Source organism: Elephas maximus, chromosome X (assembly GCF_024166365.1).
Source record: "Elephas maximus indicus isolate mEleMax1 chromosome X, mEleMax1 primary haplotype, whole genome shotgun sequence".
NCBI lineage: Eukaryota > Metazoa > Chordata > Mammalia > Proboscidea > Elephantidae > Elephas > Elephas maximus.
This window is the reverse complement of record NC_064846.1, coordinates 54,638,201-54,658,581: the sequence shown is the minus strand read 5'-3', so window position 1 is coordinate 54,658,581 and position 20,381 is coordinate 54,638,201. Positions and strand designations below refer to the sequence as shown.

General features: G+C 46.5%; 1 protein-coding gene and 1 long non-coding RNA gene across 2 annotated transcripts in view; one reads left to right on the top strand and one right to left on the bottom strand.

Annotated features, from left to right (window-relative positions):
- LOC126069139 (uncharacterized) overlaps positions 1–20,381 on the bottom strand; it is a 68,269-nt gene that overhangs the window by 21,195 nt on the left and 26,693 nt on the right. The gene's annotated exons all lie outside the window — the stretch shown is intronic.
- Positions 462–8,499, top strand: LOC126069137 (nuclear RNA export factor 2-like). Its single transcript, XM_049872127.1, has 20 exons — positions 462–582; positions 809–968; positions 1,556–1,639; positions 1,750–1,854; positions 1,972–2,052; positions 2,176–2,245; positions 2,403–2,491; positions 2,845–2,952; positions 3,127–3,236; positions 4,949–4,985; positions 5,334–5,402; positions 5,488–5,543; positions 5,682–5,789; positions 5,891–5,949; positions 6,057–6,172; positions 6,270–6,312; positions 6,904–6,976; positions 7,514–7,696; positions 8,076–8,136; positions 8,243–8,499. The coding sequence occupies exons 1-20, from the start codon at positions 548–550 to the stop codon at positions 8,252–8,254; spliced, it is 1,659 nt and encodes a 552-aa protein (XP_049728084.1). The 5' UTR covers positions 462–547; the 3' UTR covers positions 8,255–8,499.

Here is a 20,381-nt window from a genome sequence, read left to right as displayed (position 1 = left end):
TAACACCACACATTCAAGGTAGATTGTAGTGTCCACCTACAGTACAGGAGGGAAGTGAGGGTTACAAACGTTAAGCAACTTTTCCCAGGTTCACCAGCATGAAAGAGGCAGATCAGGGCCTAACAGCCCAGAATGGATCCTCTGCCCAAGCCCTTCCCACTGTGCTTCCTCTCTCCTGGGCTGCAAATGCTCCTTACCTCTCATCTCTGAGAAACTGGAGCCATAGTGGAGTCTTCCAACTTTTTAAGCACTGTTATATTTCTTTTTAGACTGTAAAATGCAGTGATGTTCATTAGCTATGATAGTATCACAGAACTTCTCTCTGTCCATTCAGACGACCACTGGTACGTATTCTACCATGTTGTGGTTTTAGTTTTCTTTGTATTAATCTATTTTTCTAACTTCAGAGTATAATAACAGACATACCTCATTTCAAAGAAGAGGTCACTGCTGGGGTCTTTTCCAAGGGAGATATGGAAATAGGTCTCAACAAGTCAGCCCTGGCATTCATTCGTCATTACACCAGGAGCAAGATGGAGACGTGGCAATGAGTGATGCCCACGTGGGCCCTGGAGTAAGATAGTAAGTGACCACTCAGCACGGTGGTATGTACCAGCCAGTGGAATACGTAACCCTGTGTGTAACTCTGTCATTCCTCCTCTTCTCTCCAACCTAGTAGAGTGGTTAATGCTGGGACCAGATTAATGGTTGAGCAAACTTTATTGTAGCCTTGGTATCAGTGAACAAAGGTATGAAGAAGAATTCCTTAGCATTCACAGATGCCTTCCTTCTCTTCACTTCCCCACAGCACCCACTGTGCCAGTCGACCCTACCACAGAAGAAGCCAGTGGCATTACCAAGGCCAATTCCACGCTGATATAGACATGTGGAAAGAGCAAATTCATCCAGGGAGAAAAATGCTGGGAAAGGGGCAAAATGAAATACCCCAAAGCTGGTTCAAGATCACAGTGAGTATCCTGGCAAAATGTATGGAATGTTTCGGGGAGGGAGGGCAAGTCAAATGGAGTTGTGTTGATCTCCTATAGAGACATTACATACTTTGCTGGGGACGGATAGGATTTGTAATCTGCCCTTTTTATCACTAGGAGTTAAAATCCTTGATCACCTAACGGCAGGTTGAGAGAAGCAATACAAAGAGAAAAGGCTGATTGCAGGAAGGCCAGGGAGGTTGTCTAAAGGCAAAGGTGGGAACTGCTACCAAGGAGGTAGAGCAAGTCCCCACTGGATGTTTCAGTTTGGCTCAAGCTGGGGGCACACAAATCTCTGGATCAGAGGAGCAGGCAGGGCCTTATGAAAGGAAGATCATGTTAAACTTCTTAGGTTGATTATTTGGAGGAGAGCTTTTACATGGAGAGAAAGGGGATTTAGAAAATCCATATTTGGCACAAAAAATAAGAAATCATGTCAATGGTCCCTTCTTTAGAAATCTTTTAAATCTCAGTAGAAGATCAAAACAGAACACTTGGTAGGGTCTGTTCTCCACCCTTAATTCCATGTTGTCATTCTTCTCTCTTATACTTTCTTTTACCCTTAGATTCCTTACGGGAGACAGTATGACAAGACTTGGCTACTGGATTCCATCCAGAGCCATTGCAATGTTCCCTTCACCCCGGTTGATGTAAGAGTGGACGGTGAAGCCAGATGACTGGGTAGAGGGGAAGAGGGTGGTCTGGATCAGCAGGGGCCTTTAGTCTCCGACACCATTTGTATTGCCTCTGCTCCCTGTAGTTCCACTACGTGAAAATGCAGGCCCAGTTCTTTGTCCAGGATGCTAGCACTGCATCTGCGTTGAGGAATGTCAGCTCCATGATTCGTGATGAAGAGAACCGAAAGGTGTGTGTCAAAGTGATTAACTGTACCTAGTCTGAGGGCAGGAAGACAGACCAGGGACTGGAATCTCTTTCTTGGGATTACAGTTCCTGGCACTTACCTTGCCTCTCTTTCCTGCAGATACGTATTTTTGTCAATCACTCTACTGTACCCCACTCTGTGCAAAATAAGTTGACACCAGAACAAATGGAGCAGCTAAAGGTAATGCAGACTCAAGGCATGCTGTGTGCCCACACCCAGACCCTCCTCTTTTTTCCCCACTCCAATCTCCCCATCACCGCCATGACTGCCTCTGAGCTGCTATCTTCATCTCTGCTTTTGCAGCTGACCATGAACAAACGATATGATTACTTTCACCAAGCTCTTGACCTCCAGAGCTTCCGCTTTGACCCAGGTATGGCTGACAACAGTAATTCCAGGGCAGGTGAGGGCAAAGGGGTATGTACGCATGGGAGGGAGACTTAGGGATGCTAATAGGGAGGGACTGGCACTGCTACTGGTCTAGCTGGTCCATCTCAGCCTTCTGATCCCCTTCTCTTGACTTCCCGAAGACTTAGTAGGCCATAATATTGACATGATCCTGAATAGAAGAAACTGCATGGGTGCCACTCTGAAGATCATTGAAGAGAATTTTTCTGAGGTGAGGCCTTAGGTCCAGTGCTGGTACCAGGGCTTTGAACCAGTTTGTTCTAGTTAGAACTTCTGCTAAGAATTTTCATTTCTAACAAGTTCCTAGGAAGTTATACATAAGAATCACCTGGGGGATCTTGTTAAACTGTAGATTCTGATTCCCTATACCTGAGGATGTAAATGCAAATTCTCAGCAGAGAACATGTTAGAAATGGAAAATCTCAGCTGGGGTTTGAACCAGAACGAATCAGTTTGAAGCCCTGGTTGGTATTTAAGTAGAGGGATGGAAAGGATGAGATGGAGGGCAGATTTGTCTCTGAGGCCCTAGATAGTAACCATCATTTTAACTCTTATTCTCAAAAGCTGTTGTCCTTGAACTTGCGTAGCAACAAACTCTACCAGCTGGATGGCCTGTCTGACATTGTACAGAAGGCCCCCAAAATCAAGATCCTGAACCTCTCCAACAATGAGGTAAGAAGTGGGAGCCAGATTGAATTTGGGTTGAGGGTGGGTGACAGTGCTCATCAGGGTGATGACAAGAGGCAGGAAGGTGCCTGTGGGTGAGGGTGAGGGCTGAGGGTGCAGGGGCTCAGATGTCTCTCTTTCCCTGGGACTCCTCTCCCTCGTTCCTCCCCATTTTCTCAGCTGAAGTCAGCCTGGGAGTTGGAAAAGATAAAAGGGCTGAAGCTCGAAGAGCTGTGGCTAGAAGGAAACCCACTGTGTGACAACTTCTCAAAACAGTCTACCTATGTGAGGTCAGTGGTAACCACGGTCAATCCTTCTGAGGACCTTCACTCCCTGGCAGCCTGAGCTGCCCCTGACAGTGCCCTTCAGTAGGAGGCTGCAGCCCCAAACCTCTGGGAGGATCACATGGCCTGCCCTCTCTCTCTCTGTCTGTCTCTCACCTGTGCTTAGAGGCCTCCCTGCCTTCCTCTGGCCTGCTCACTGCTCCCCTGGGGCTGGGGTCTGTTTTCTGCCTCTCTGCACCCAGCCTTCTCTGGCATGGCCTCCCCTGAATGTGCTTCAGGAAGCAGGGCTTCCCCTTCCTCCCCAGGACCAGGGGTGTCCAGACTGTGCCCTGCTCCCTCACTGGGGCTGCCTGGAGCCGGATCCTGGTTCCCTGGACTGTGAAGGCTCCCCTTGACCAGGGCCTCCTGCTGAGACAGGCCTTCCTGCATCTGAGCTGAGATGGGGCCTCTCTCCCTTGCTCCAGAAGGGTCCCCCGACCTTCCCTAGTCTGATATCTTATCATGACATCTTTTCCTATGGCCCAGTGAAGGAACTTGGCCCTCCTGGGGGAGAAAGCTGGGTTCCCTGAGTCAAGGGTCAGAAGTGGGTCACCTCCACTTAGCAGAGGGTATCCCGAGGCAGGTGCCAAGTGTGGAAGGCTGGGGACAGAGGTGGGTGAGGAGACAGGGGGGACAGTCCTCTCAGGACCACTGCCCCCTCCCTCCACCACGTCACAGCATCCTGCCTGGTCCTTCAGAGGAGCACCGGGTAGAGCAAGATGGTCTGATTCTTCATACAAAGGACCAAGTAAGACAGGCACCTTTGTTCAGGGGCCATCCGGGGAGAAGGTGGCGCTCATAAGACGGGCCACAGATCCTGAACCCCATGCTGTGCCTTTACCTGAACCTTTCCTCCTGGGGAAGGTCTCCTGCCCCATTGGCTGCTCTGTTTCCCATGCCCAGCTCAGATAGCATGACACAGGTGACAAAGGCCAATGGGCCCCAGCCCAACAAGTACCTGTCTTCCATTTCTTCCTGGCCCCAGGGCCAGCCAAGGCCAGATGAAGGACAGGGCGGCAGCAGGGGAACCATTTCCCCATTCTTCCCCCCTTTCTCCCTAATCCCCACCACCCACAGTAAGTTTCTCCCCCTTGCCTTTCCTTGGCTTTCTCTTCAGTCTCCACTCCCCTATGTCTCCCCTCCTTACCTGCACTCCCTTTCTGTCCCCACCCCCTCCCTGCCTCCTGAGCCTGCCTTACCCATCTCCCTCCCCAGCATCTGGGGCCATCCCTGTGGGTATCCTGGTGTTGTCCAGGGCCAGGCCTGGCAGAGCACTGGACACTGGTGAGGGAGCAGAGCCCTGGCCCCCACCCCATTCCCTCCTCCCTCCAGAGCCTTCCCTGGGGACTTGGAGGGAGGTAAGTGAGGCAGGAGGGGAAGGAATCCCTGGAGCCTGGGCTCCACATGCTGTTTCTGTGTCACTGGAGAAGGGGGTCAGGGCATTCCTGTGGGAGCTTCCCAGGAGGAAGTGGGGGGAGAGGGGTATGGAGAGAGGGCCCACTAGCTTTCTCTGGGTGAGTCCATGGGAGAGGTGCCCAGGGTCCAGGAGGGGTGGTGGCACTGGACTGACTGTAAGTGTGGACACACCTGGATGTGTTCCTGTGTAGGTGTGCTTGCTTCCATGATGTGGCCCAGCTCTGTCTTCACTTGCTTTTCTCTTTTGCCTTGATATTTCACAGGTCTATCCTGGATTCATTCCCCAAGTTATTACGCCTGGTAAGTGTTTTCCTTTATCCTTGACTCCTCTAGCTGATGCAGACAGCACTCACAACCTGCCCTGAGTCCCTTAGATCTTGACCTGGTTAGATTTTTGGATCTGACCCCTAATCCTCATGGAGGACGGACCCATGAGGGATGCTGACAGAGGCTATGGACCTTTTCCGTAGTACTTCATGGGCTTCTGGGACCCCCTGGTGAGGACCTCACAGTAGTCTTGCCCATGGAATTTCCAAGGCCCTTTCACCCTGACCTCTGATCCTCCCTCTCACCTGGGTCCAGCCTTTCCCCTGACCATCCAATACCACCCCCTGGTCTGCACTGCTGACTTCCTTTTCCCTCTCCCAGGATGGCCACGAGTTACCCCCACCCATTATCTTTGGAATTGTAGCTTATAGGAAATTACCAGTCTGCAAGGTGAGGAGGTGGGATCAAGCAGGGCTTGACATGGTGGGTGAGGAGAGGAAGACAGCTGTGGTCCTGAGGACTATTTTAATTCCAGGGAAGTGTCTTTGGATCTGAGACCCTGAAGAATTCAGTCATGCAATTCCTGGAGCAGTGAGTACCCCTGGGGCTCAGAGACAGGGAGGGCTGGGAAGGCCCAGGCCACCCAGGCACAGGCCTGCTCATGGGGGGCTTTCAAGTCCACTTAGGAGTACAGACCACAGACAGTCTGTCCCCTTTACTTCCCCACAGGTATTACCGGATCTATGACTATGGGGACCGGCAGAGTCTTCTGGGTGCTTACCATGATGAGGCCTGCTTCTCGCTGACCATTCTTTTCAACCCTAAGGACCTGATTCCGTGAGTATCACAGACCCAATACTCATGGAGTCCTGGGCCCTGTGACTCCCCCCAGCAGAGACTGCCCAGTCCCCCACCTCCTGTTCCTCTTTTTCTTCTAGAAGCTGGTTGCACGAGTACTTCAGGGATAGCAGGAATATAAAGAAACTGAAGGACCCCGGTAAGTGTGTGAGGGGGAAGATGGGTGGGACAGGAGGTGTGATGGGGTAGGTCGTAGGGCCAGGTGAGTGAGGCAGCCCCTGACCTTCTCTTCTTCTACCCCCACAGTCCTGTGGATTCAGTTGCTGAAACACACAAAATATGATGTTGTTAACTCCCTCCGTGTGTTGCCCAGAACCCAGCATGACATCAGCTCCTTCGTGGTGGACATTTGTGTCCACACGGTGAGCACCTGCTCCCTCCCTGAGGCTGGCCCAGAGGGCAGAGGTGGGTAGGGGGTTTAGGGGGATCCTGGGAGCCTGAGCTATTTTACTCTTTCAGGAAAAGATGCTCTGCTTTTCTGTCAGCGGGGTGTTCAAGGAGGGTGAGTGTCTGTAGAGTCCCTTCCCCATGTGCCCCACTCCTCCCACCCCCTGATGGACTCCCTCTCAGAACTCTCCAGGCTTCCCTGATCCCTTCCCTTCCTATTCCCTCTGTGCTTCCCAGCTCCCACCCTGCCCCCCACCCACCCTGGTCTGACCTACGCCCATACCTGTCTGCCCCAGCACAGCCCAGGGGTTAGGGACACAGGCTGTGGAGTTTGATGGCTGTCATCCCAGTCCCTCACTCTGACACCTTGGGACACTTGCTTACCTCTCAGTCTCCTCATTTGTAAAATGGGACTAGTAATACCCATCTCTTGGGCTGCTGTGAAAAACAAGCCAAATGAACTAGTGAAGAGTGTGTCACAGGGCCTGACACAGAATAGGGCCCTATCACTGGGTTGTGGTTGGTCCTGTGGTTGCCCTCCCCAGTGCTGACATCCCCTGCTGACTCCCAGTGGGCAGTTGTCCCTGTCTGGCCCCCTTCAGGGTGCCACAGGAGTATCAGGTAAGACCATGACTGGGGAAAGCTGCTGGTGAGCGTGTAAAGCATGGGCAACTCTGAGGGGAATTGTTGTTTGTTGTCCTTGAAGTGGAAGGACCGTTTCAGGCTCATGTTCGTGCCTTCACCCGGATCTTCATCGGTACTCCTTCCAGCAACTCCAGGTAACTGCTGTGTTGTGGGTGCCACATGGGAACATCCATCCCAGCCTAGGGCCAGTGGTGTGGGAAGGTGACGGTGCATTCCTCAGGGTTTCCCCAATATTCCAAAAGGTAGATCCCAGGAGCAGCCTAGCCCAGTGGTTAAGAGCGTAGGCTCTGACGTTGGAATAGAGGGTTCTCACCGTGACCCCAGCATTCACCAGCTGTGTGACCTTGGTCAAGTTATACAACTTCTCTGTAACTCAGTGTCCTCCTCTGATGATGGGAATTAGAGTATCCACCTCCTTGGGCTGTTGTAAAGGGTAAAGGCTGGTGTGAAACACTCCCTGGGTTGGGAGTAACCTATGAATCTAGTGCAGCTGGGATTTACTTCTCCAAAGGCAGGTTCTGTGGGAGGGGAAAGGGTACCGGCCAAGGAGTCTAGGAGGCAGGCAGAGCAGGGGATGGGAGGAAAGTGGTTGCTGAGTAGGAGCAGGATCCTTGTTGGGGATGTGGGATTGTCCGTCTGTCCAGCTGTCTGAGGGCCCATTCTTCCTCCAGCCTATGCATCGTGAACGACCAACTGTGTGTGGGGGACCTTGGCCTCATGGGGACTCGGGGTGCCTTCTCCACACCAGTGTCCACACCGTTCTCCAGTTCCATGCCCACCTTCTACCAGGAGCAGCAGCAAATGGTGCCAGCGTTCTCTACCCAGTCTGGGATGTACCTTGGGTGGCCTCAGAGGTGAGTGCTGGGAGTGGGTGGGGATGGGGTGAGCTGGGAGGAGCTGGGGACTGAATGATGGGAACTCACAGGTAATGCTTTTTGCTTCATTACTTCACTCATTGTCACAAGGAACATCTCTGCTTCTCAGTACATACTACACCATCTAGTTTTTTGAACAGGTGCACGGCACTTTCTGAGTTCCATGGACCCTGTTCCTTTACTGACAGGCACTGGGGTTTCCAGGCGTTCTCCCCCTTACACCCCACATCACAGTGCTCATTCTGCTGCTTATGTCACAAAAACCATGTTTCTGACACATAGATTAGGACCTAGGGTTGTGTGGTTAGCGTCTCCACTTTGGCCCTGATGGGTGTCACCCATTCCTTCTCCACCCCAGGTACCTTTATAGCAACAACTGGGATTACACCAGAGCCTCAAAGATTTTCGTTCTGTCCACGGTAAGGTCTGGAAATTTGGGCCAAGTGAGTGGAGGCCGGGTGGCCTAGGGATGACACTCAGGGCTCCTGGCTCTGAGGCCCCACGTCCTCCCTTCCCTCCCTCCAGCCTAGGTTCTAGATCCCAGAAGACACATTCATGACGTATTCCATGGTTCTGATGACGAAAACTCCAAAGGAGCCACGGTTCTGATCATCTTTGTCATCCTTGTTGTTCTCCCTTTTTTCTCTGGCCTGTGACTGAGGTGAGAGGCCCTGCGTGGCCCAGGAAGCTAAGGCTGACCTCGTGGGGCTGACACTCTTTCACCCAAAGGGCCATTGTTGAGTTTAATTGTCCCACCCAGTTTCTCTGGTTCTTTTAGAAATAAAGAGTGAGTTTGCATGTTATGTCAAATCCCTGCGGTATCCAATGGAGGCACGCATTATCATCACTGTCCTGCAAAGCGGAAGGGGAAGGTCCCAGAGGGTAAGGGACTTTCTGGGAAACTGTACAGAAAAGACTCAAATCCCGGACCCACAGTAAAGCCCACTCTGTGGCTTCGGGGGTGGGGCGCTCTCTAACCCTGATAAACCTGGGGCCAGGGCTTCTATGTCCCTAGAGTACTAATAGGTTATTTTTATACAGAGAACGGTACTGCTTTCTTAGCCATACAAAGCTATTCAAATTTTAAAAAACTGGGAAAAACAGCATTAAAGAGCATATGAAAAGCTGGGAAGAACATGTTCACACATATGACTGGCATGGCATTAATGTCCTTGATATATAAGGAAACCAGTAGGGAGATAGGAAAATGGTATCAACCTAGAATTCTTATTAAAAGCAGAAGTTAGCTCATTTATATGAGGCAGGCCCTTCAGGGTCAGTTCTGGAAGGGGTCCACTGTGGACCCTCCCCTGAGGCCCTGGAGCAATGGGGAATGAGGGCTCCAGTGGAGGGGCAGGGTGGGGTGCCCTGGATGGGGAGGGAGCTGGTAAAGCGCAGCCCTTCAGGCCTGTACTTCTTGGGCAGCTCCCAGCCTGCTGCTGTCTGCAGCTGAGAGCCAGCAATGCTCTTGGTTAGAACCATCCTGGGGTCCTGAAGGGCCCAGCACAGGGCAGGCACCCACAGAGGACTCAGTACTCCTCTGCCCACTTCACCCCCATTGTCTCTCTTCACCCGCTGCATCTCCCACCCTTGCTTGGGGCTCCCTCCTAACTCAGGGCTCTGGTGGGACTGGCAGGCCACAAGGATCATCATCATCCTGTCTTCCCTGCACATAGTGGTTAAGAGCTATGGCTGCTCACCAAAAGGTCCGCAGTTGGAATCCACTAGGCGCTCCTTGGAAACCCTATGGGCCAGTTCTACTCTGTCCTATAGGGTCACTATGAGTTGGAATTCACTCGACAGCGAAAGGTTTGGTTTTTGGTTTACAGATGACACACGTTGTGGGTTTTTATTTTCAGACTTTTTCTCCTCAAATCCTTAAAGCAGTGCTTTGGGGCAGGCATCATTACTTCCCTTACAGATGGGGAAATGAATTCTAGGGAGGTTTCAAATGGACACCGAGGCCAATATGAAGGGCTTCCACTGGCCACTTCAGGGACAAAATGAGCATCAAAAGAAATGATAGTAACAGTTGGTAAACCTTACTGATATAAACAACCACATGAATGAATGAATAGATAGGGAGAAGGGAAAATGCTATCCTACAGTTGGACGCTAACTAATAAATCTAAAAGGAATGACAGAATTAGAAAAGCTACACCTGACAACTACCATAGTAATAAATGGTTCAGGCAAGAATCATAAATCGAGTCTCCGTCCATACCAAATCCCACAGCACTCACCAAGTCTCCATGGTACCCACGCTGGCCACGTAAACCTGAGGAAAACAATCAGGCCTGATTTGGTTCCTGATACGGGCCAGGAACTCAATGAGACTGAGATGATGCACAGTAACTAAGTATTCCTCGCAATAAATACTCCAGGCAGCTGCAGTGATAGACACACGTACACTCTAGCTCTTTCTTGAGCACGCTTTCTCTGAAGTTGCAGTGATACCAGGGCTTTGAACCAGTATACTGAATCAGAATCTACAGTTTAACAAGATCCCCAGGTGATTCTTATGTGTAATAAGTTTTGGGAACCACTGCTCTACTAGTGGTTTTCGGAATGGTCCCTAGCCAGCAGCATTAGCATCGCCTGGAAACTTGTTAGAAATGCTAAATCTCAGCAGGGGGTTGAACTGGAAGAAACCTGTTCGAGCCCTGCAATGGAGACTGACTTGACCCAGCTAGAAGAGCAGGTTCCCTCCTTAAGGTGTTTGGGACTCAGCAGAGGGGGTGCCTCCGCCATGGGTATGTGAAAGACCAAGGGGGTCCCAGAGCCAAGGGGCCTCTTTCCCGCTTTGGGACTCGGTGCCCTCGTGTCTGGTCAGGGAGAGAGATGGGCGCTCATGGTCCCGTTTGGCTCGACTGAGCATGGTGTCCTGCTCTGGAGGTGCTTTCCATCCACCGGAAGGGGCGATGAGAGAGGGTCTTGGGTGGGGAGAGACAGAGAGGGGAAGAGAGCATTGTGCATGAATTGTGTGCATCTCGGCAACTGGAGTGTGTGTGTGTGTCACTGCATGTATGTGTGTGTTATCTCTGCAGCTGGAGCGAGAAAGAGCGTGTGTGTATTGAAAAGTCGCCATCTTGATGCCAAGTTTCTACAGCAACCTCTTTGCCTTTTGGCTGAAAGCAGAACACCTGTGCCCTTCAAACTTCCACCTGACCAAACCAAACCAAGCCCAACCCACTGCCATCAAGTTGATTCCAACTCATAATGACCCTATAGGAACTGCTCCATAGGGTTTCCAAAGCTGTAATCTTTACAAAGTAGACTGCTATATCTTTCTCCCACAGAGCAACTGATGGGCTCAAACCACTGACCTTTTGGTTAGCAGCCGAATGCTTAACCGCCACATCACCAGGACTCCTTTCCACCTGAGAGAACATTTTAATTAGAGCAACTAAACTGGGACCGAGGCAATTGGTGGAAGTCTGCCCAGTTTGGTGGAAGAAAGCATGTTCTTGTTGCCAGGAGCTCTGCTTCATAAAGAGACAGCAGAGGAATATTATCCATTCACAGTGAGGTGTCCCAGGGTTCCTGGCGATAAGCTAGCCCTCTGAGGGTTAGCATGTAAAAATCACACACCACGCAAAACAGTGACCCGTCTGTGGCAGAAATCTAAGAGACCATCTACAATTATGTGACTGAATGATATAGGAACACCTACAAACAGCATTTAAGAAGTCTCAGAGTTATTTCAGAGGCAGGTCTAGAATATTAGCGTCATTTAATAGGCAGAAACCTAGTCAATTGAAATTTACAAAGGTTTATCTAGTGGAAATTCTTAACCTTCATTCCTGATGTCTTCTTCCATGTGGCAGGACATTCATGACCAAGGTATTTCTAGCCTCTACATACTCCTCCTCTATCTCAGGAATGACTTACCTGAATGGTGAGTTGTGAAGGAGAACCGGGGTTTGCATAGCACTGACACTTCCCCTTTGAAACTCTTAGAAGCAAGCTGCCCTTAGGGAGCATGGGTTCTGTTTGCACCTCAGGATGGGTCTCACAATGGGCCCACAATTCCTCCCCTCTTCTGTGTCTCACTGACTCCTCAACTATTCCTACCGTATTGCTCCATTTATGCTTGAGTCCTGAAAGGTCCCTGAAAATACACCCCTGTTGCACGTCTGAGTGCTGAATCAACCCCAGAAGATGGGTCACTGCTTTGCATGGTGTGTGATTTTTACATATTCACCCTCAGAGGGCTAGCTTATTGCCAAGAACCCCCAGAAATGGACAGGAAGTGATACTCTAAATTGTATCTCTTTAATCTTAACATTTATTCAAGTTAACTATTATTAAATCCACAATTCAGATCAAAGTAAAGAAAGTTAGGAGAGGTTAAGTAAATCATGAATGTCTACTCAGCAGTGAAACTTAGAATTAGTCTAAAGCTTTTCTCATTGTGTCCTGGATCTGCCAGTGCTCTGAATGCCCTGATTTCTCTGGGCACTGGCATTTGAAGCTTGTTCTAGGGTAAAAACATCACAAAGTTTAGTAAAGCAAAAAGAAAGTTTTATTTAGCATATATTCAAAAGGCAAAAGCCAGAAGACAAGCATGCTGCCACAGCCATGCCTGCCAGAGTCCGAGGAAATATTACAAAATAGGCAAAAGTGGGAAGCAGAGAAGCACGCTGCCACAGCCATGTCTGCCAGAGTCCGAGGAAATATTACAGAATAGGCAAGAATGGGAAAATGGACAAGCATGCTGCCACAGCCATGTCTGCCTGAGTCCAAGGAAATATTATAAAACAGACAAAAGGGGGAAAACAGACAAGCATGCTGCTAGAGCCATGTCTGCCTGAGTCCAAGAAATACTACAGAATAAGCAAAAGTGGGAAAACAGACAAGCATGCTGCCACAGCCATGTGAAATTACAGAGTCATCAGTATATAAAAAAAAAAAATATTAACACTCAAATGGGTAAAACCTTTGAAAGCTTCACCTTTTCACAGATTGGCTAGAAACTGTGACCCTACATTTAGAATTGTCTTTCTTAACATTCATTGGTACAGGTACAGTCAAGGACAGTAAGGAGAGTCTTCATTGGTCCAACAAATTTTCTATTCACTAAATGCTAATAGAAAAAGATAAGAGTGGAAAGTCTTTTGTGTTCTGTTTGATTGGTTTATGTGAAGGTTCCCTAAAAGATATTTTCCAAGATTATCCTAGCTATTGTCTTCAGGGCCCAGTTGATGTGTCCATGTGAGTCCTTGTGAGCCCAGCTCCAACTGGGTCCCATTCTCTCTGTTCAAGGACAGGGAGTAATGATTTCAATCATTTCCTAAATCAAGCTACCCAGGGTATACCCTAATTTTTTTTATAATGAGCTGCATTACTTTTAAATTATAATAGTATTAAAAATTTTTAAACATGGTGAATGCCAAATTTCTTATTTCCACTGCCTCCTGCCCCCCTTTGGAACTCTTGGGCTGTAGGGAGGAAGTAGATATCAGGTTAGCATTACATAAAAAAAAAAAATGGGTTTCCAAAATCATGAGAAATGTTGGAAAACCACAGCAAAATATAACATTGTCTGATGGAGCTTTCAATGACTGTCGATAAAATACTTAATACTACCATAGCATAAAGGGAGGAGTTACACAAGGGGGCTTATAAGGTGGTGAGGTTTCTACATATCAACTGAAGTGGTAATATACTGATTCCACATGGACTGTGAAAAGTTAAGTAGGTAGTTTGTAATCCATACAGCCACCACTAAAAATGCTATACCTGTTGCTGTTGAGTCAATACTGACTCATAGCGACCCTATAGGACAGAGTAGTACTGCCCAATAGGGCTTCCAAAGAGCAGCTGATGGATTCGAACTACCGATCTTTTGGTTAGCAGCCGAGCTCTTAACCACTGTGCCTAAAATAGAGCTCCTAAAATAGAGCATAGCAATGTTCAAATAAGCCAAAAGAAGGTAAAACAGGATTGAAAGCCACAGGCCACAAACAGAAAACTAATGATGAAATGGTAGACCTAAATCCACACCTGTCAGTAATTATATCAAATGAGAACGGTCTAAATACACAAACTAAATAACTGATATTGTCAGAATAAATCTTTTTAACGAAAACAACAAAAAAATCACCGAACTATATGCTGTCTACAAGAAACTCACTCCAAATATAATGATAGAGGTAGCTTAAAAGTTAAAGGATGGAAGAAGAAATACCACACAAACACTGATCAAGAGAAAGCTGGAGTAGGTGGATTAACATAATTTCTATTTTGTAGGTATGTTCATCAAATTCCTAACAGCTGTTTCCCAATGGTCTTCTGCGAAGAGAGACCCCAATTCAATGCCCAGAATGGAAGGCAACATTGGGTTTGGACTCCCCCAGGGAGCCTGGCTCTGGGTCCAAGAGGGGAGAGAAGGACTGAAGTCTCCTGAAGGATTCTGCCCTTGTACTTTGGAGTAGACAGTAGCCAGTAGCCATGGGACAGAGGTGTTCAGACCTTACGTCCTTGCAGCCCATGGGTGGGGACATGGGTGCTCTCCAGAGACTGAGCCCAAAAGTCACCTTTATTCATTCATTACCAACTACTGAGTCACTGTTATGTGCCAGGCAGTGTGCCAGTAAAGATGATAATGCCTGCATTACCCAGAGGCTAAAAAGTAAATTACTTATAATTTCAACAGTGACACCAGTTAGTTGACATTTTGGTATCCCTGTCTCTAATATACATTTTAGTATATTTGCAGATATGTATGTAATACATGCATATATATTTTTTCTTACAAAAAAAGAGACATTTTGTAAAAAGTAGAAAAGACAACCCATAGAACGGGACAAAACATTTGCAAATCATCTATCTGATAAGGGAATTGTATCCAGAATATATAAAGAGCACTATAATAAACAACCCAGTAATAAAAAGTACAACTCAATTTAAAATGTGGCCAAAGGATGTGAATAGATATTTCACAAAAGAAAATGTACAAATAGCCAACAAGCACATGGGCACAGGCTGAACATTATTAGCCATTAAAAAAATGAAACAATAATATTGCACAGAAATGCAATAATTGTGAATAAAATTGCAATGAGATACCACTTGAAACTCACTGTTACTGTTGTTGTTAAGTGCAGTTGAGTCGGTTCCAACTCATAGCAACCGTATGTACAACAGAACAAAACACTGCCTGGTTCTGCACCATCCTCATGATCTTTGTTATGCTTGAGCCCATTGTTGCAGCCACTGAGTCAATCCACCTCATTGAGGGTCTTCCTCTTTTCCACTGACCCTGTACTCTGCCAAGCATGATGTCCTTCTCCAGGGACTGATCCCTCCTGACTACATGGCCAAAGTATGTAAGATGCAGTCTCGCCATCCTTGCCTCTAAGGACCATTCTGGCCACACTTCTTCCAAGACAGATTTGTTTGTTCTTCTGGCAGTCCATGGTATAGTCAATATTCTTTGCCAAAACTGCAATTGAAAGGTGTCAATTCTTCTTCAGTCTTCCTTATTCATTGTCCGGCTTTCACATGCATATGACGCGACTGAAAATACCATGGCCTGGGTCAGGTGCACCTTAGTCTTCAAGGTGACTTCTTTTTAACACTTTAAAGAGGTCTTGTGCAGCAGATCTGCCCAATGCAATATGTCGTTTGATATCTTGACTGCTGCTTCCATGGGTGTTGATTGTGGATTCAAGTAAAATGAAATCCTTCACAACTGTAATCTTTTCTCCATTTATCATGATGTTGCTTATTGGTCCAGTTGTGAGGATTTTTGTTTTCTTTATGTTGAGGTATAATCCATACTGGAGGCTCTAGTCTTTGATCTTCCTCAGTAAGTGCTTCAAGTCCCCTTCATTTTCAGCGAGCAAGATTGTGTTATCTGCATAAAGCAGGCTGAAACTCACTAGGATGACTATTATAACAAACAAAAAAAAGACAGAAAATAACAAGTATTGGCAAGGATGTGGAGAAATTGGAATTCTAAGGCATATAAAATGGTGCAGCCATTTTGGGAAGCAGTCTGGCAGTTTAAGTAGTTAAATGCAGACTTGCCATATCATCCAGCAATTCCAATTCTAGATATCTACCCAAGAGCAAACAATCCAAGAATCTGGACTTTAAGAGGAAGAATGCAGCATCAGGATTGAAGGAAGACTTATCATTAACAACCTGCGTTATGCAGATGATACCACCTTGCTTGCTGAAAGTGAACAGGACTTGAAGCACTTATGATGAAGATTAAAGACCACAGCCTTCAATATGGATTACACACCTCAACATAAAGAAAACAAAAATCCTCACAACCGAACCAATAAATAATATCATGATAAATGGAGAAAAGATTGAAGTTGTCAAGGATTTCATTTTATTTGGATCCACAATCAACATCCATGGAAGCAGCAGTCAAGAAATCAAAAGGCGCACTGATTGGGAAAATCTGCTGCAAAAGATCTCTTTAAAGTGTTAAAAAGCAAAAATGTCACATGAAGGACTAAGGCGAGCCTGACTTGAGCCATGGTATTTTCAATCACCTCATATGCACGTGAAAGTTGGGCAGTGAATAAGGAAGACCAAAGAAGCACTGATGCCTTTCAATTATGGTGTTGGCGAAGAATATTGAATATACCATGGACTGCCAGAAGAACGAACAAATCTGTCTTGGAAGAAGTACTGCCAGAATGCTCCCTATAAGCAAGGATGGAAAGACTACATCTCACATACTTTGGACACGTTATCAGGAGGGACTGAGAAGGACATCATGCTTGGTAAAGCAGAGGGTCACTGAAAAAGAGGAAGACCCTCAACGAGATGGATTGACACAGTGGCTACAAGGATGGGCTCGAGCATAGCAACGATTGTGAGGATGGCACAGGACTGGGCAGTGTTTCTGTTCTATATAGGGTCACTGTGAGTCAGAACCAACTGGATGGCACCTAACGACAACAAGAACAATAGGGTGGGGAAGTGTCATGGATTGAATCGTGTCCCCCAAAGATATCTGTCAACTTGGCTGGGCCACGATTCCCAGTATTGTGTGATTGTCCACCATTCTGTCATCTGATGTGATTTTCCTATGTGTTGTAAATCCTATCTCTATGATGTTGATGAGTTGGGTTAGTGGCAGTTATGTTAAAGCAGGCTCAATCTACAAGATTGAGTTGTGTCTTGAGCCAATTTCTTTTGGGATATAAAAGAGAGAAATGAGCGGAGAGGCATGGGGACCTCATACCACCAAGAAAGCAGCGCTGGGAACAGAGCATGTCCTACAGACCCAGGATTCCTCCACAGAAAAGTTCCTAGTCCAAGGAAGATTGGTGACAAGGACCCTCCTCCAGAGCCTACAGAGACAGAAAGCCTTCCCCTGGAGCTGACACCCTGGATTTGGACTTCCAGTCTCCTAGACTGTGAGAAAAATAAACTTCTCTTTGTTAAAGCCATCCACTTGTGGTATTTGTTATAGCACCAGTAGATGACTAAGACAGGAAGGTTCTGCTTAGGGGGCACTGAGTTTATGTTAATGATGATAGAGTAATCTGGAAAAGGATAGTGATAATGGTTGCACCGCATGAAGAATGCAATCAGTGTCACTGAGTTGTACCTGTAGAAATTGCTGAATCGGTGAATGTTTTGGTGTGTATATTTTCACCAAAATAAAAGAAAGCCCTATGGATCACAACAACAACTACAAAAAAAAAAAAAATCAGCAAGGAAGTAGAATAAGTAAACATCGTCATGAACCAACTGGATCTAACTGACATCTATAGAACACTCCAGGCAACAGCAGCAGAATGCACGTTCTTTTCAAATGCACATGGGACATTCAGCAAAGACAGACTACATCCTGGGTCATAAAACAATCCCTAATGAATTTAAAGAATTGAGATCAGACTATCTCTCTGACAAAAACAGTATTAAACTAGAAATCAATAATAGAAAAATAACAGGAAAATCTCCAAAAAGTTTAAAATTAAACAACAAATATCTAATTAATTCATGGGTCAAAGAGAAAGCTTCAAGGGAAATCAAAAGTACACAGAACTGAATTAAAATGAAAATACAGAACAAAAACTTACAGCTATCAAACTTTCTGGGTCAGAAAACAAATTGGTGGTTGTCAATGCTGGGGTGAGGAGAGGAGGTTAACTGCACTGGGACCCGGGCTCAGCTCCTGACGATTCGCTCTGGTGTCCCTCCCTGTAGACCCACAGTCACCAAGTGCCTCCTCGTCTTTCAGGAGCTCCAAGAATGTCAGGGCTCCCAGGTCATGTGCACGCCTGTTGTGAACCCACCGGGCCCAAAGAGGCCACAGGAAGGCACAATCATTCAATGAGAAAGAGTGAGCATTTTCCTCACCAGAACTCCATCAGAAACTCATTTCATGCCACGCTCAACCTCAGACATGGCCCCAAATCTGTTACCTAATGTGCACGAGTGGTTTGTTCTCCATCTTGGAACATTCCTGAAATGCTAAGACACAGTGATGATCTGAGGTCAAAATAAAATCTCTGTAACAGAATGGAATGGGAAGGAAATAAACATTTGCTGCCTCTCTACATGTTCTAGATATTCTGCTTGGTATCAGGACTTCTGTTTATAAAGGAGTGAGCCTCAGAGAGGTTAAGTACATGTTCCAAAGTCACAGAGCTACTAAGAGGAACAGCTGCAACAATAACCCCCATGTGCTTCAGTCAACACCCATGACTGGACCCAGGCATTTAACCTCCCCTTTTTTTTAGATGGACAATGTAGAGAAACAGGACCTCCCAGATTGTAAACCGGTCTGATGACTTTGCAGAGCAGTTAGACCCTACCTGGCAGATTGTGCCTCCCTGATGACACCCCACGTGGACCCACAGGGGTACATCCAGAGCCCCCAACGTGTGTGCACAAGGATACATTTACATAAAGTCCTTTGCAGCACTCCTTTTAATATTCCAGATCTGAAAAGAACCCAAATGCCCATCAACACATTATTCTGAATAACAAATTCTGGAACAACCGTATAGTGGAATACAATATAGAAATAAAAATGAATGAAATAAGGGTATAGGAATCAGAATGTAGACGAATCTCAAAAACAGCATGTGTTGTGAAAAGTACAAGGTCCACAAAGTCACCTAGTGAAACCCGTGCACTTCTCTTGGTAAAGCTCATTTCTGTACCTGCCTACAGGGAATGAGTTCTTTTTTATGTTATTCTGTGTACCATTTTGTATGTTTAGAACATTGAATAAATTACAAAGAAAGCTTTTAGGGGCTGTATTTCTGATCATCAACGTAATGCACACTTGGTTTTATAAATGTTTAAAATAGACACACATACTGAGATGAAAATATAATCAGAAATTTGATCGAAGGATAACTGCTTACCTTTTGCTGAAAGTCCTTCTGTTATTTTCATGTATGCCTATGTACAATTAAGGAGCCCTTCTGGCGCAGTGGTAAAGTGCTTAGCTGCTAATGTCGATTTGAACACACCAATCGCTCTGCAGAAGAAAGATGTGGCAGTCTGCTTCCGTAAAGATTTACGGCCTTGAATACCCTATGGGGCAGCTCTACTCTGTCTTATAGGGTTGCTATGTGTCAGAATCGACTCAACAGTGGTGGGTTTGGACTGATATACGATTGTCCTGTATATACTTTATATATGCATTTCATATGACCGTCTTATATATATATATGTACGCACACATATATATCTTTTTATTTTTGTCTGTAACATGAAATCACATGGTATGAAGAAAGTAATTTTACTTTTTGAGAACACTTTACAGTTGCTCAAGCCCCATTTTTTGAAGGATATATCTGATGGGAAACACCATCACACACTACATGTAAACATACAGCATAGTAAATTCACCCAGGCTATGTTCCTTGTTGATGGTTGGGAAGTCTAATAATAACACTGTTGGTAAAAAGAAGTGACTGTCTACTCATAACTTACAAAGTATCATTCGGGTACCATACTGGTTTCCAAGTATTATCTCCTTTAATCTTAACCACAGACATGGGGTAGGTCTCATTCTCATCCTCATTTTAGAAAGGAAGAAATGCAATTCAGAACAAAAAGAAAACTTGCTAAGATCACCCAGCCATCACCTAGTGGAGCCTAGGTCTAAGCTCCAGTTTATCTGACCCCAAAGCCCTCATCCCTGAGCACAGTTACATGGAGTGTTGCTCTGTGTGACAGCTGAGGCCAGCGAGGGGAAGTGGCTCACTCAAGGGCCTGTGGTCAGTGATGCGTTTAGGTCTCAGGTCTCCTGACTCGTCTTCTGTCCAAGACCCTTTATTAGGCATTGTTCTCCTGGAATGTCTCTTCTGTCTAGAGCTCAATGGGAACCTCTTTTACTTACATTCAACGTAAAAGGTAAAGTAACGAGGACAGAACAAAGAAAGAAACAAGGACAGGGTTGCACATGGGATTAAAAAAAATGGCATGATGATTTTCTTCCCTTATCCCAACTCAGTCAGGGAATGCATCCGAAATATAGAAATGGGACTAAAGTTCATATGTTATATAAAGGTATGTGTTTTTTACTTCCTGGTGCTACATTCCAGATGCTACTTGTGAGGACTATGCCCTTTGTTTTAGGTCAGGGTCATCTCTTCCATGCAAGGGAGAAGACAGGGCGGGAACAGGACAAGCATCTGTTGAGGAGCTATTATGCAGTACCCATGATTCC

What these genes read in the sequence shown, in the direction of transcription:
- LOC126069137 (XM_049872127.1), top strand. Translation starts at nt 548, where the DNA reads ATGAGTGATGCCCACGTGGGCCCTGGAGTAAGATA. An exon ending in AAAGCTGGTTCAAGATCACA is followed by an intron (nt 969 to 1,555) that starts GTGAGTATCCTG and finishes TTTTACCCTTAG; the next exon opens with ATTCCTTACGGGAGACAGTA. An exon ending in TGGACATTTGTGTCCACACG is followed by an intron (nt 6,173 to 6,269) that starts GTGAGCACCTGC and finishes TTACTCTTTCAG; the next exon opens with GAAAAGATGCTCTGCTTTTC.